General features: G+C 40.3%; 2 protein-coding genes across 19 annotated transcripts in view; both read right to left on the minus strand.

Moving 5' to 3' along the window:
• Positions 1-5,756, minus strand: part of KIF25 (kinesin family member 25) — a 40,807-nt gene extending 35,051 nt beyond the window's left edge. The window contains exons 1-3 of one of the 4 annotated variants that reach the window (XM_053974563.1): positions 5,626-5,756; positions 4,865-4,930; positions 813-929 (exon numbers count right to left, since the gene is read on the minus strand). In XM_053974563.1, the coding sequence (XP_053830538.1) occupies positions 813-929; positions 4,865-4,930; positions 5,626-5,703 (261 nt within the window). In that variant the 5' untranslated portion in view covers positions 5,704-5,756. Of the gene's footprint in view, positions 1-812; positions 930-1,070; positions 1,137-4,864; positions 4,931-5,625 lie in introns of those variants that run through there. The other 3 variants (XM_053974568.1, XM_053974564.1, XM_053974565.1) reach the window with 3 other exon arrangements.
• A 4,638-nt stretch (positions 5,757-10,394) lies between these two features.
• Positions 10,395-15,073, minus strand: part of AFDN (afadin, adherens junction formation factor) — a 116,167-nt gene continuing 111,488 nt past the window's right edge. For 14 of the 15 annotated variants that reach the window (XM_053973339.1, XM_053973335.1, XM_053973336.1 and 11 more), the window contains 2 exons: positions 13,352-13,430; positions 10,395-12,586 (listed from right to left, as the gene is read on the minus strand). In XM_053973339.1, the coding sequence (XP_053829314.1) occupies positions 12,442-12,586; positions 13,352-13,430 (224 nt within the window). In that variant the 3' untranslated portion in view covers positions 10,395-12,441. Of the gene's footprint in view, positions 12,587-13,351; positions 13,431-15,073 lie in introns of those variants that run through there. The other variant, XR_008436229.1, reaches the window with a different exon arrangement.

Here is a 15,073-nt window from a genome sequence, read left to right on the forward strand (position 1 = left end):
CAGTTCTGCCATTCAAGCTAATCAAAATACAAAATTTGCAAAGCAGAACCGCTATCATTAGAATAAAACAGTATAGCTCCATTGGAAGGGACCTACAACAATCATCTAGTCCATCAACGCTCCAGTTAAGCTGCATCCTTATGTCTGTTAAGAATCAGTTTTTTTCCTGAGATACTTTTGGTCATTTTATGCAGGCATTCAGTGCTGCCCTGAGAAAAGCTGATATTTGGTAGTGTCCCTAAAAGGAACTCACTACTCTATGGAGCAACTTCATAAATAAGTACTTCAACAAAGGCAACTACTATGGTACTGGCACTAGGAGAACAGTTTCAGTCTCTCTGATGCAAAATTAAAACCTGAGTGAGCATACAGCAAACTACTCTTCTTGTGAGATCTGCCAGAGAACTCATAGTAATCAGTGGGACTCTAAAATGCTTTTTTCAAAGGATTTGCCTACTTGGGTAAAATATATCACAATTACTGTTTCTAGGGATGTCTGTATGACAGATTAAAGTTTAAAGGTTAAAGTTTTGACTACAAAAATACCTGTCTCAGGTATTAATAGCACCCTATATGTAAGATCCTGGAGCTCAGGACCATCCACTTTTACCAGCCTCTCAGGTGACTTCGCAACCTATTACAGCAAAACTACTATGAAATCATTGTTACACCTCACTGTAAGCTCTGTTGTGAATCCAATAAAGCCATGGATCAGATTCATATCACACAATTTTCTGGGGTTTACTATATTTGATAAGCATGTAAAGGTTTAGGGCATTGATTATGTCTATATTATTACTAAATGCTTTTACCTTTATTGCTCCATGCAGCTGGGTTACAACAGAACTCCTCTGAAATTTCATCTGTTGGCCATGAGCAGCATAGAGCTGCAATACTTCATTAGTGCTTCTTCCAGCCAACCCTTGATACTATTTAAAAAAAAATCACAAAAAATCACTTAAAACACTCAGTTTCCTATGGCATTTTGTCCCCCTTTTCTCTTTAAATATTGGTAATTCAACTATATGATAACATAGGATGTTGCCAATACTTAATTTTTTTGCTTTTACCTTTTTCTGAGTTATGTGAAGAATCACCTCATAGTAACAGGCCAACATCACAAAATTCTACTTTCTTGGGTCATACACCTGAGCACCAGATTACTAAAATGCTTCTGCAGTACCTGAACCCTCTTACTTATGCTTGAGGTAGATCTAAAAGGTAAAAACTGTGCCTTGACTTAGGGAAAAGGGCTGGTTACACAGCTGGATTAAGTGTCTTTGGAGACGAGACAATGCAGAAAGCACTGTGGAAGGACATGAAACAGAACAAAGACAAACATGCTAACTGCTGAAGTCCTGAAGCAGTGGGTAATACACAGCTCCCAATTTTGTGCCCCTGACTACACCAACTCCACTACAATCTGTAGAGTTGAAATGGTGCCATGCTGGGCCAACAAAGCCCTACTCTGTGTCTTCAGAGATCACAGCAACCAAAGCAATTTTTAAAGTTTCTGGAGAAGAATGCTTTCTCACAGTCCAAAATTACCTCTTATACAAAAGTAATTTTTATGGCCAACTTGATAATTTTTTGAGATGTTGAAATCAAAAGGAAAATAGAAATAATGCAACTTTAAATATTTACAGGCATGAATGCAAGAAGAGTGATCTCAGTAGAGACTTCTTGTGAAATTCTGCAATATGGAAGAATCTGTGTAACACTAAAAAACGCATTTTTGTAATTTTCTGACAGTCCTGGTTCTTAAAATGAGCTGCAACTTCAGCTATTTTCCCCTGCCACCTGTCCACATCTATCATTCATTAACCAGTATCAATTGCCTCTATTTTTGAAATGCACTTGTCTCTTGCACAGACTCATTTCCTACTTTTTTCACACCTTATATTCTGTGACTGTAATTCCCTGTTATTTAAATTAGCAAAGCATAGAAGAGACAAAAGACATGAAAGAACTAAACCTACTCACACAATGGATTTGATTCAATTCCAATCACCTGATAACAACAGATAAAAAGCAAACATTTAATTGCAGCTTAACTACAGGTGAAATTGACAAAAACAGTACAACATCCTGGAGCTGTTAGGATAAAGACAGATTGTATTTAAAAAAAAAAAAGTACTTCACTTATTAAAACCAATATTTTCATGTGGCTTTTTCACCTTCACAAAGCATGAATCTTCTATTTACACAAGCAAGTGGAAGCTCTGTACAACAATGCACCACCTTAGCATTATTAGAAAAAATTCTTACAAGAAATAGCAGGAAGAGGTTGTTTTTTTAAAAAAAAATGTTACAGGCTTTAAGGTCCCAGATATTGAGATTGAGTCTATACAGTGTTCAGATGCTCTGAAAATATAAGGATTTTCAAGATTCATGTTACTCAGATGCAATATTTACAAACAGCTTCCCAAAAATGCATATTAGTAGTGCACCAAAATTAGTATCTTGTGAAAAGTTAAGCATATGTATATAAGCAATTGCAGTACTCAAGCCTTGTTATTAAGTAAGCTTAGGGTAGTTAAAAACCTCCTTTTAGCACCTAATCTGCACCATCTGAACAGATTCCCCTTGACCCTCCATATTTCTCAACACTAAGATAAAAGCAGAAAGTTCAATGCTACTGTCATTGCATCACTTAGTCTATCAAGTTCATCTTTATTACAAATGTTGCCTTGATTTTGGGGTTTCCTCCACTAAAATAATTTTAACATTCACCAGAGTTGTTCATAGGCCAGCACTTGCAATCCTTTGCTTGAGCATAGAAGCAAAAAATGGACTAAAACCTTTTTACAGTCAGCTTTATTATAAGCAGAAGTGAAACAGAACTATTCAATAGTGTTCTCTGAAGTGAAATCTCAGTTTTGCAATCAGATCCATTCTGGCAGACTTGGCTTTACATAAAGAGGGCTGCAGGGCTGGGACCTCAAAGACTGCCAATAAAAGCAAGGGCTATGCAGGTAGATAAAGAGACTTCCAAACAGGAAAAAGCAGGACAAAAGGAGGTCTACCTAGAAATCTGACTGCCTGTGTGCATTAACAACCCCTCCAGTATACTGCTGGGATGACAATATGCCAGGCTGCAGAATACAGGAGAAGTGCTGAAATTCATCACTGTCTCAAGGATGTAAGGGAAGATCTGTAGCAGGAGATAAAATTTTAGTAAGACTGATGCAACCTATAGACAAACATTTACACTGCAAATCCTAATTTATGGCAATCCTCATAAGTTTGTCTCCAAAGCTTCCCAACTCACTCCAGACAAAATGAATCCAATTAGCTTTTACAAGTTAAGAATGAGACCTCTGTTAACCCTGGTCTGTGTGACTGAACTTGTTACAGCTCAATCACTCAGGCAGCTCCACTGGCAGATCTGAAGGATCAGGGATAGACAGTCAAGGGCAGTAACTTTTCTTACCAGCATAGCTGGTAGAATATTAGGACATATGGTGGAATATTGCACAACCTTAAATAATACTCATTTCAATTAGTATTGTTTTGAATAGAGGGTCTTCAATTAAGGTAAAACTATTTCATAGATGTCAGTTCAGCTCGTATTTTCAGATTGCTGGGGCAAATTAACCAAGAAGAGGCAAATTTTTAAAGTGTATTTAAATAACTGCCTGAATCAGTGCAAGAACCATTAGTGCAAGGTTAATTGCAAAGGATTTCATTTGACATTGTTTCTGACTGATGGTGGCAACACTGCCCACACTCCTCGTGTGTCTGTAGATGCCCGTTTCTTCCAGCACATTTTTCAATAAAAGGAAGCAGTCTTCTATTTCAAAAACAAGGCTTCATTCTCTAATACACAGACAACTCCTTCCTACATCTGATATACCTTACTGACTTGAACAATTTATTTCTTGTGCTTGTGAGGATAAAAAATAAACAGCTGAAATACTTAAAGCTTTCAATGAATATTGTAAAGAAGAACAAAGACAATAAAAATATTTCCTCAGAATAAATTAGTGTTCTTCTGTATATCTAGCAAAACTCATTTCAGATATACCACCTGTTTCCAGTTAGACTTTGAAAAATGTTAAACCCACTTTTATCCACGGGTGTTAGCAAACCCACAGGGAGGGCAAATAGATTCCCTGAGGTCACCCAACCAGTTAATGTTTCAGCCCAGATTAGAAACTCTTGGCCAACAGTTTGTTTCACCACTAATACTCACAGCTGGCTCTGCTCTAGCAGCCTAGATCTATATTCAAAATTCTTTAAATCTCTAAAATCCCCCCTTTGAAGGCCCCAAACATTATCACAGGCTGCTGCTTATTTCAGTGAGGATCTAGGAATAACCTATGCTTCTGTAGAAGGATATAAGGCAATGAGGGCATCCAGTTATTGCTGTCTGATGTGAGACAAGGCACATGTGCAACAATACCAGTACTAAAAACACACACAGCAGGCCATCCCTGGTAAGTCTGCTCCTAATGAAATGTCTCTCCTGCACTCTGTGAGCAGTTATTTTCAAAGCATCATTCCAACTGTGTCTAAAAAGTATTCCTGAAAAATCTGCCATTGTCTTTTAGACCAACATGTTCCCTGTAGGAAGAAAGAAATATTCCACATTTAATGCTTCCAAAGTCATTCCCTTAGTTCAGCTTTCTAGATTTAAAACAATAGCAAACATTTAAATTCAAGCTAACTTCTAGCTACTTAATCAGCCTATCATTACTGCTACTATTCATGATTTTGAAAAGAAAGAGACGCTGAGCCTTAACCATTCATAAATTTTCCCAGCTGGTAAAGCGGGCAAAACCTGAAAAGAGGAAGGCAGATTTCAGTGTCTTTTTTTGTATTTCCACAAGAATTCTTTCTGAAAAAAATAAACAACAGTCACCTCTGCAAGTTTTAGATGAAGAACAGCATTTTCAGTTTCCAGGATAACTATTCTTTCTTCTTTGGTCTACGGAAGAAAACCCACCCAAATATACAAAAATAAAAAATAAAAAAATATTAGTCTGATTAATACAGATTCATTACCATATTCCACTGTTTCTCAAACTTCTGAGATCAATGGACTACCTATCCCCATCTCCGAATCACAACAGTATTTGTATATGAGCATGCAGGAATTAGGATAAACTCTTAATATTCCTTTATTTCTATCTTTTCTGTTCTGTTGCTTGCTTGCATGGGAACGCATAGGTACACAATTTAAAGCGCTTTTGCTTCGCGAAACCACCTCCTCCTGGCATTTTCCAGAACCGTGGTCCTTAGAAAAGCACTATTTTATTTATTTATACATAAGCACGTCAGTTTCCATTTCCAAGGCAGCAGCACTATCAGAGGTCTTCAACGGCGTCGTGGCCAGACGCTCCCTCAGCACACGGCCGCCTCCCGAGAGCGGCGGGGCCGCAGGGAAGGAGAGCCGCTCGCTGCTCTGACACTCTACTTCTACCCCAGCCGCAGCTGGAGCAGGCCCCTCCGACACGCGGGGGCCTGACGAGCCGCCCCACACTGCCGGACGCGGGACGCCCGCCCGGGAAGGAGCCGGGCTCGGCAGCGCCCTCCCGGCGCTCCCGCTCGGCGGCCGAGGCGCGGCCCCGCAGCCCTGCCCGCCCGCAGGCCCCGCCCCGGCCCCGCCCCTCGCCCCCTCACGCGCAACCGCTGCTCCAGCTGCCGCAGGCGCTGCGCCCACACGGAGCTCGAGTCGAACCCGCGGCCCGGCCGCATCATCCTGCCCGGTCCCGCGCCGAGGCGGAGCGAGAACTCCCCCGGCCCCGGCTCCGGCTCCGGCTCCGGCTCCGGCGGGGATGTAACCCGGGACGCGTCTGGGGCGGTAGCGCGGCTGCCATGGCGACGGGCCCGCCCCTTCCCCGCCCGGCGCCCTGCGATTGGCTGAGCGAGCGCCACAGCCTGCCAGCCGCGCCCCGTCCCTGAGTGGCAGGGCAGTCAGCCAATCCGCGAGCAGGGAGCGGGAACGGGGCGGGGCCACGGCGCGCCTGTGACACGGCGGGCCCCCAGCAGGGAGGCTGAGCAGGGAACGGGCCTGCTGCCCATGGGAGTGGGGATCGCCCCGCCTGCAGCGTCCCGTGGGACAAGTGGCCTCAGAGGTCCATACCCATTATCCATGGGAGTGGGGATCCCCCCGCCTGCAGCGTCCCGTGGGACAAGTGGCCTCAGAGGTCCATACCCATTATCCATGGGGGCTGGGGGTCCCTCCGCCTGCAGCGTCCCGATGTCACACCATGGCCAAGGATTAGGGCAGGGAGTGCAGGAATAGAAGGAAGGCCGGTGTAAGGATACCCCGTTCCTGGGCTCAGGGGCACAAACCTCACATCAGCACAAAGGGTGAGGAGGAGAAGGACAGAACTGAGAGCTCTGACATTGGCTACACGACTTCCCCCCTAAGCAGTTGATGATGTGTGCTTTAGGCTAAGGCGGTAAGGGCCACAAAGAAGATTAAGGGATAGGAACATCTGTTACACGGAGTGTCCTGGGGCAAGTGCAGCCTGGAGGAAAGGAAGGCTGAGTGGGATCCAGGCAGGATGTGCAAATACCTGATGGGAGAGTATGAACACCACAGACTGTGGTGTTCTGTGGTGCCCAGGGGCCAGGACAAGAGGCAGGAATCTAAAGAAAGTGTGAGGATAGTCAAACACTGGCACAGGCTGCCCAGAGAGATGATGGAGTAGCTCCATCCTTGGAGCTACTCAAACCCCAATTAGACCCAGCCCTGGGCAAGCAGCTGTAGCTGACCTTGCTTTGACACTGAGCTGGATGATGCACCACAGAGTCTGTTCAGTAACTGCAAACACGGCCACCATCAGGGCTGGTCTTAGGACAAGCACAAAGCCTGTGGGTTCAGGTCCTGTGGGACTCCTGAGAAGCTGCCCAGAGCAGAAGCTATTCATCCAGGCTATGGCTGGGGGTCTCTCACTGAGGTTTCCAAGGTGGAAATGTGACATGCATTAGCAATATTACTTGGTACTCTACTGTATTGCACTGAAAGATTTACATGGTCTTGAAAACAGTCATTATACTATTTGGCTATAAAATATATAAGTATACCAGATACAGACATGTCAGCTTCTTGGAAGTGGGAAATAGCACTATTTTTGCACTACAGTTGTTTGGGTTTCTTTTTTTAAAAACCAAAACCAACATGATAATTACAGAGGAATCCAGTTCTGCAAAATAGCAGTCTCAAGTTACTCTCTACTGAACATGGTAAATGTGCTCTTATATGGAGAGTAGAAAATCCAAAGACACAGAGCAGTGAATCCCTCCATGTTTGGCACAAAAGAGATAGTGTTCCTTTACTAAGGAACCCAGATACTGTCCATCTTTCACAGACCAAACCAAACACTCTGTGCAGCTCTATCCACAATCTTCTGGGATCCTGCATCTTCAACAAGTTGCTACAATCTATAGCCTCTGTTTAAAAAAAAGAAAAAAAAAAACAAAAAAACAACGACCCATCTGGCTGGTTGCAGTTAGGTTTGGCACACAAAAGTGTAACTCAGCAGTTCCTCCTTGCAACTAGTTCTACTTTGATGGAAAAATGAGAACTGACAAATGGATACAGGCTAAAAAACAGTTCAGAAGTGCTGCAATGGTGTGGATGTTACAAGATGTTGGCACTAAGTAAGGCAGACAGGATTTTAATCAACATCAGCTATTTTGGGGAGGATGATTTAGTTGCTTGCAGGGTGTGACTCACAATTCTTGACAATGAGCTGTGATTTTATATGTAATGCTTATCCTGCAGCAGCAATCAAGTCAGAACAATGTTATTTTCCAGCGAAACTCAGCTTCATCTCAGAAGGATCACTGCTGAAGTGTAATAGTTAATCTCTCCCTTTACTGTGGATTGTACCCACTATTAATGAGATTAAGGATCTTGTTTCTGTAGGCTTTAACAGACAAGACTTAATTTAGTAGCACCCTTTGAAGTAACAACCTAAAACTGAGCATCCACTACTCCTGTCGTTTCTGTATGCACCTCTGAAGGTCAAATAGTACTGAAAATTGTCCCATCAGTAGAAAAACAAAAAATCTCAGTATGATGTGTGACTCTTCATAACAGCAGCAAATCTCCTTATGGATCTTCCTTCTATTTCCAAAGCTTAGGAGAGGTTGCTTGATGAACGAAACAGCCTGTTGGTGAGACCTGGGAAAGAATGAATTATAAAATCCAGCTCTCTCCTAGAAATGCTGCCAGATGGTGTACTGGCAGCATACCCTTCTACACTGATTCTCTGCTTTGAAGAATCTTTTTTCCCCCCAACTTTCATCAATTTTCATACTCCCCATGCAAATGCAAGGCCCTGCCATATTACAGATCCTTCTGTGGAACTTCAGGGCCAGAAATTTCATGGAACTCTCTAAATCCACATTTAACTCTATTAATTTTAACATCAGTGAAATACCATATGTGGATTATAAAATCTGTGAGTGGATTACAAATCTTAGGATACTATTAAGTAAGCACTGTCTTGAATACTTCTGATGCATTTCACTTTAACCCCAGTGGTGGAACCAACAAGACCTAAGACCTCCCAGCTCCATAAACTTCTGATGAGTTGTCCATTGCAACATTCCTAAATGCAGAACGGGTAAAAAAGCATTTAGGGAAAAAGCCCAGTAGAGAAGGCCATTATCCCTCTTCTGCCAAACATGGGAGAGATTTTGCTGTACATCCCGTTTTCTACTGCCCCAATGAGGTGACATTCTCCACACTCAGCAGATGGTAACTTGAGACTGCTGTACTGCACACAGCCCGTAAACATTATTTGGCATGGCTGTAAATATTTCACTGCACATTTTTGGTAACTGTAGTTGAGTTCTGAGCACCTGTCAGCAACAATAAACTGAGATTCTCTGGGCAGGTGTATTGCACTGTGGTCTCATTAAGTTTACCTGCCATTACAGCTGATAAGTCAGCCAACTCCAAATTTTTAACCTCTGAGGCTTTGCCTTCTGGAACACACAATCAGTAACTGACCCTGAGACAGCAGTATCATTTGACAAAACAGGAGGAAGAGCCAATTCTTATCATCACATACATGAGTCACTGCATGTGTCTTAAGATTGTTATTACTGAAGCTCATTTTTTACCAGCACTATGTTTTGTGTTGTCTAATTGAATTAGGAGGTAAAGAACAGTCTTGTTTATTCTGCTACTCGTGTACTCATTGCTTGACATACAAACAGCAATCTGTATCATCAAGTATATTGCTAATTATTTCAGGGAACAGGATGCATACTATGGACTTGGTCAACATCTTCATTTCCCTGCCTTTTCCTCAAACCCCAGCAAGACTGTAGTACAGGCTACCTAAAGGAGTTAAAAACCAGTATATATGGATGATAGGTGCAGAAGGGAGAATTTAACACAGATTTAAAATTGTTTTGTAGAGAGCTGACTGCCTATGCAAATACAACTTCACACATTTATCACTATAAGGGCCCTCGTCAGTAAAAGCACCAAGAGTTGTGTTGCCAAGGCTGACAGCTCATGTCCCTAAAGCAAAGCAGGTACTGCACTGCCCAACAGCATCACACCAGTGCTCACTGAGCAAACTCAACCTGAAGGCATAGCCCAAAACTTTTCCCCCACTGAAAATGTGTTACCTCTGCTGCACATCACACACAGTTCCTCTCATAACCCCTCATAACTTTTACAGAAATAAACGTTTCTATAACAAAGTTTGCAGTTGCAACAATACAGACTCAAATACATCACTTTTTGTTTGTACTGGCTCTTTCGTTTAGACTGAGGGACTCACATACAGAAGAGCAATGGATTGTTTCCATTTCCTTCTAGTCTAGACATTCTACATTCAAAATTAAAAGTTTGAGTTCTTAGGAGGCTCTTAATCCCATTTTCAGCAGATGTACATCTACAGCAGAAGACATCTACAGCAGTTCACTGGGGCTGGGCTCCCTCCCCAAGCAGAGCTTGACCTGCTGACTCCCATTAACCACAGCAATCCCAGTGGAGACTCTGCATACACTATTTACTTTTCCAAAAGATGCCACATTCTAGATTCTTTGCTGTTACAAAAGCAACTTTACACTTAAGGAAGATACAAATACAGTGTGACTAGTCTGAATAATTGACACCAGTGGTATTTACAACTTTATAAACTGCTGGTTAAGCTGTAAAAATAATTTCCTTCAAGTCAGCACTATAGGTATTAAACAGGCTAAGAAATTCTCCTCTCTGATTAGTGAAGGCCAGCCTCTGTTGATTCTCCATGTAAAATTAATTTGAAGTTTTCATATGAGATACACTGACTTTGCTCATAAATACATTTTAAGAGGACAGGCAAAGCAAAACATATTAAGAGCCCCTCTGGTTTATGATAATTTTGTTAGGAATGCAGAATTAAATAAGAATACAAAAAACATTGAATGCAAAGTTAAATACAATACAAACTTTATTAAAAATAGGTTGCAAGTGAAATACAGTAGAAATGGGAAACTACAGCAGTTTTGATGTTTTTTTTTTTCAAATAATGCACAGACAAATATGAAAAGCACTTTTACACATATTCACACTTGACCCGAATGCCCAATAGCGGCCAAATCCACTCAACTGAAGGTTATAGGTATTTTTTTGCTAAGCCTTTTTCAGAGTCTAGCAGCAACAGTAATTCAGCCACAGCATAAGTTTTTTCCTCAAGAAAAATTTGTCACTGTAAGGCTGCTAGTGTTCTCAAGATAAATTGGGAGAGGCTTGCTTTTGCTGATGAACAGACATAGCAAGCATGCAGATCCTTCATTAACACTTTGAACCAGTTTAATCTTCTACTTCATATTTAACAGGTGAAACGGTAAAAGCACACTTTCAAATAAGAAACCTGAAATATGTAAAAAATATTTACACTCCAATTTTCATTAACTTGCATTTATCATACAACGCTTATTAAAAGTGATTTCTTTCCTAAGGCAGTGAAAGTCTACCCCTTTGTATTTGGAAGTGTGCACAAATCCCTAAATATATATTTATAAGAGAACAATATGATACAGGAAAAAAAAATCATCTAAAGCCAGTAAAGGGCTTTGTCAAATAGAAAATTTGTTTGGAATCACAATATATATTGTCTTAACATCACACAATGAGAAAGACTCTGATGAGGTCCTTATTCCCAACATCATCAGCCACATAAGCATAGCTGAGGAAATAGTGGGAGGAAAAAGATTAACAATTAAAAATTAAATAAGGCTATAACAGTGTGAAAAAATAGCTTGAACTGCCAAAAAGGCTTTCAGTACAACTGTAATAGGATGTCAGTAAAGCCAGCTAGACAGAAGAGGAGCTCATTAGCACTGCCTCCTCAGCATGAGCAGGGATGGTTCCTTGCTAGCACACCAGCTCTGTTAATGACCTTATGAACGCTCCCACTTCTAGACTGCAGTACTGTATTTGACGCCTTAGACTTCAGTCTTCTTCTCTAATATGCCAATTGATATCGCCATAGAAAAAAAAATCTATTGCTGAACTGATAATAACAGACTTATCAATACTGTTCCAGGCCTAACTGCCCAACAACTTCTAATCTGAATTTCTCAGAATGCATACCCACATGTTCTGCTCACCTTCTAACTGTAATCCTTGCCTTTAACACACTACTAATGTTTTGGTCCTAGCTGATGAAGGGCCACTAAGTGTAGCCTACTATCTATTGCTTATGTAATTTTTAATGAAACAGTTATCCAAAGGTTGTTATCTTCACATTTTTTGAAAGTCTGAAACACATACAGTGGGGATACATCAATGTAGACTTTTCCATAACTACAGATAAAATCTTAGGTATCCATTTTAGACCCAACAAATACACAGGAATAGAAACATTTTTATTCCAAGATTTTATCTAGAGAATGTGTGTTATGCCACATACATATAGTATGCCAGTACTAAGTAGTGGTAGAATTTGTACTGATATGCTGATCCTTCTATGAACACCATACAGTATGTCACACTTGCATATGAAACCTTATTAAGGTGGCCCACACATTGGTTTCTTGTCAAACAACCTAAAATACTAATTTCTAGTGCACAGTTTAGTTTAGGCAGTTCAAGCTATTCTCACTCTCTCTGCTCAGCAGCTAAAACAAAAGTGTGTCTGTAAAACACCAGGAAACAGAACTTATCTTTGACAAGTGCTACTTGGTCTGGTGCAAAAGAACTTTACCCCCAAAACAGAAAAAACGTTACCTTCACGTGATTCATATCTTTAAAAATTTACAGTGCTTTCATTGTATAAACCACAAGCTCCTGGCAAAGTAATCAGTTTTCTTGCTATTGCAACATCTCTAAGTCTTAATTAACAGTCTTAGATACAGAGGAATCAAAGTCACTCCTTTCAGAAAACATTCATTTTCTGTTCATACTTAGTAGTGTGCCCCCAATCTCAATCCCTCAATTTGGAGATCATCCGTTACATCTGATAAGGTGCTTTAATCTTATTTTGTGTTCAACTCATTTTCCAGTTCCATTAGTTTCCTAGAAGCTTTTACTTTATTGGATACATCCTGACCCTGTGAAAAAAGTCGCTGGCGTTCCCTGAATGTCAGATTTTCTGGTGCTCCAGGTAAATCTGCATCTTGACTGGAAAGAAAACAAAAAGTATTTTTATAATTCTCATCTACAAGATCCTTAAACATAATCATTCTTGATGACATGTAATGACAGCTCATTTGACTACAGCAAAGTAGTCTCTGTTCTGTCTTCTGAAAGGTTTTGTTCCTCATACATACCTTTAACTCTGACATTGTGCTATCACTTAAGAAAATTCATGACTTGACCATTTATTGCATGTCAAAATAAATGGAAATGCTTGCCAATTTTCAACATGAACAGCAGGTTATAAACTAAGGCTCTGCCTGTGTTAGCACAGCATTACTGCTTTGGCTAAACTAGCAATCTTTTCTGTGGTGGCACATTTCTAAGAAAAAGCACTTAAAAAAAAGGAAGACAAACCTTTTCTTGTCCCATCATCAGTATGCTACATGGTAAAGCCTGAATGAGATTTATATACAGCTTAAATCTTTTATGCTTATTACAAGTTTGGTAAGAATCCCACTGGAGAGGTACTGTTCAGATGTATAAATACACCTAAACCAGCTCAAGTCGCTCATTTACAGTGGTCATTTTGTTTACTTAGTTGTAGTGCCAAAACTCGTTGCTGTACAGCAGTGCTTCAGATCATCAAAGGACTTGTGGAGAGAACTTAGTTTTGTTTTATAGTAACCCATAATAGAGCCTACAGCAGAACTCTTGAGTAGCCCCCAGAGATACAATGATGACAACAGAAAATACTGCAGAAGTTAGCCAAATCAGTTGTATAAAAGTTAATGGACTCCTGTATATCACCTTTTAGATCTTTTGTCTCTTGGATCCCGGTACACTTCTCCACCAGCTGCTCCTGTAGATCCAGTGTATGAATTTATTCCTTATGCAAAAGAAAAAAGTTTAAGGACGGCAGCTACAACACAAAAGTTTTATACTGTATTCCTTCAAAAAGGCGCAGTGCTTCTTTCAAGAAACAATCTCAAAAGAGAATCATAAATAGTCAGAGATCATCTGACCTCTAGAATATTTAATCCCAGTACTATTAAATTCCAACCCTCTTAAAATGGCTTATTTTTTTTATTCCTAATTTTGAACCCATTTTGTTTAGATTATCCAGCATATGCCAAATCATGGTCTTTATCTTATTATGGCTTATTGTAAATCAGACACTAGACACTAGAAGCTGTCCAAGGAGATCAACAGAAAAACCAACACTCTTTGTTATCCTGTGACAAACTCCACAGGAAGTAAATTAGCTGTAGCTCCTCTCTTTCTGAGACTAAAAGTAAGCAAAGATTAGTATATACCATCTCTGCAATTCAGCAGAATCAAAATTTTACTCTCTGTTAAGTCTGATACACAAACTATCACTTGGAAGATGGCCCCTTCCTCCCACCCCTGAATTTAAAGAGTTACTTAAATTTTAAGTAACTCTTGAAGCACTGCACCTTTAAGTTGATATAACACACAGGTTTTACACATTATATTAATTCCTTGTAAAGGCCACAAGACAAAACCTTTTATTTCCAATCAGAAGTTTAATAATTTAATTTATATTTAAGACCATGTTCTCTTAGTAACTGTCAGGAAAATAGTAAAAAGTGTCAGCCCACTACTCCATCTTCAGACAGTTCTGGTCTCAATATCATACATGTTATGTCTTGTGAACCTTCTTTGGTACAAAAGGAGATGTTTGCTTCTTCCACTGGTACATCTAACTTCTCAGAAATATTCTGTAATTCTGAGTGAGGCTAGAACACATAAACCAATTTAGCTAATGTGTTGTAGGCCAAATTTTTTCCACCAAGAATTTGCAGCAAGCCAAATCATACCAGGTATGCCAGGCATATAAAGATTTTTTCCTTTCAGTTGTGAGTCTTACATTCCTGTAAGTACTGCCTTCCCTACTTTGAAAAGCTTGTGGCTGGATCCACAGGCTGTGGTTCATGGTTTCATTTGCATTTGGATAGTGGTTTTCATTTGGGTGTTGACTTTTCCATCGGTGAGCTGACAGACCCAATGGTCTTTGAAGACCCAGTGGAAGAAAGCATGAGAGCAATATTTGCAGAAGCATGGTTTACTAGAGTTAACACTCAGAACAGGAAAGAGCTGCAAAGGACAGGAATGTAACAGAGTCAGCGAGATGGGAGATGGTCAAACTGCACAGTGAATTCTGCATTTTGTGCAAACGGCTTTGTACATTACGCAGGCAGTCTTCATAGAAGCTTGAGCAATCAAGTGAAGTTAACCTGTTCTCATGGCTATTTTAAAAATTATGAAATAAGAGTATTCAGAATTAGTTGTATGGTTTATGAATTAGGCTATTAAAGGCGAAGCATCATACTACAATATTCCTTAATTGTTACCAAAACCCTAACTGAATCTTTGTAAATTGTCCTTTCGATTGTTTTCCAGGAAAAACAAATGTGCACACACAATACCATTGAACACTTCACTTTCTGAGATTAATTTTTCAGTTAATATTAACAGAAAGCAGGATTAGAAATGCAATTATATACTAAA

This window comes from Vidua macroura, chromosome 3, assembly GCF_024509145.1.
Source record: "Vidua macroura isolate BioBank_ID:100142 chromosome 3, ASM2450914v1, whole genome shotgun sequence".
NCBI lineage: Eukaryota > Metazoa > Chordata > Aves > Passeriformes > Viduidae > Vidua > Vidua macroura.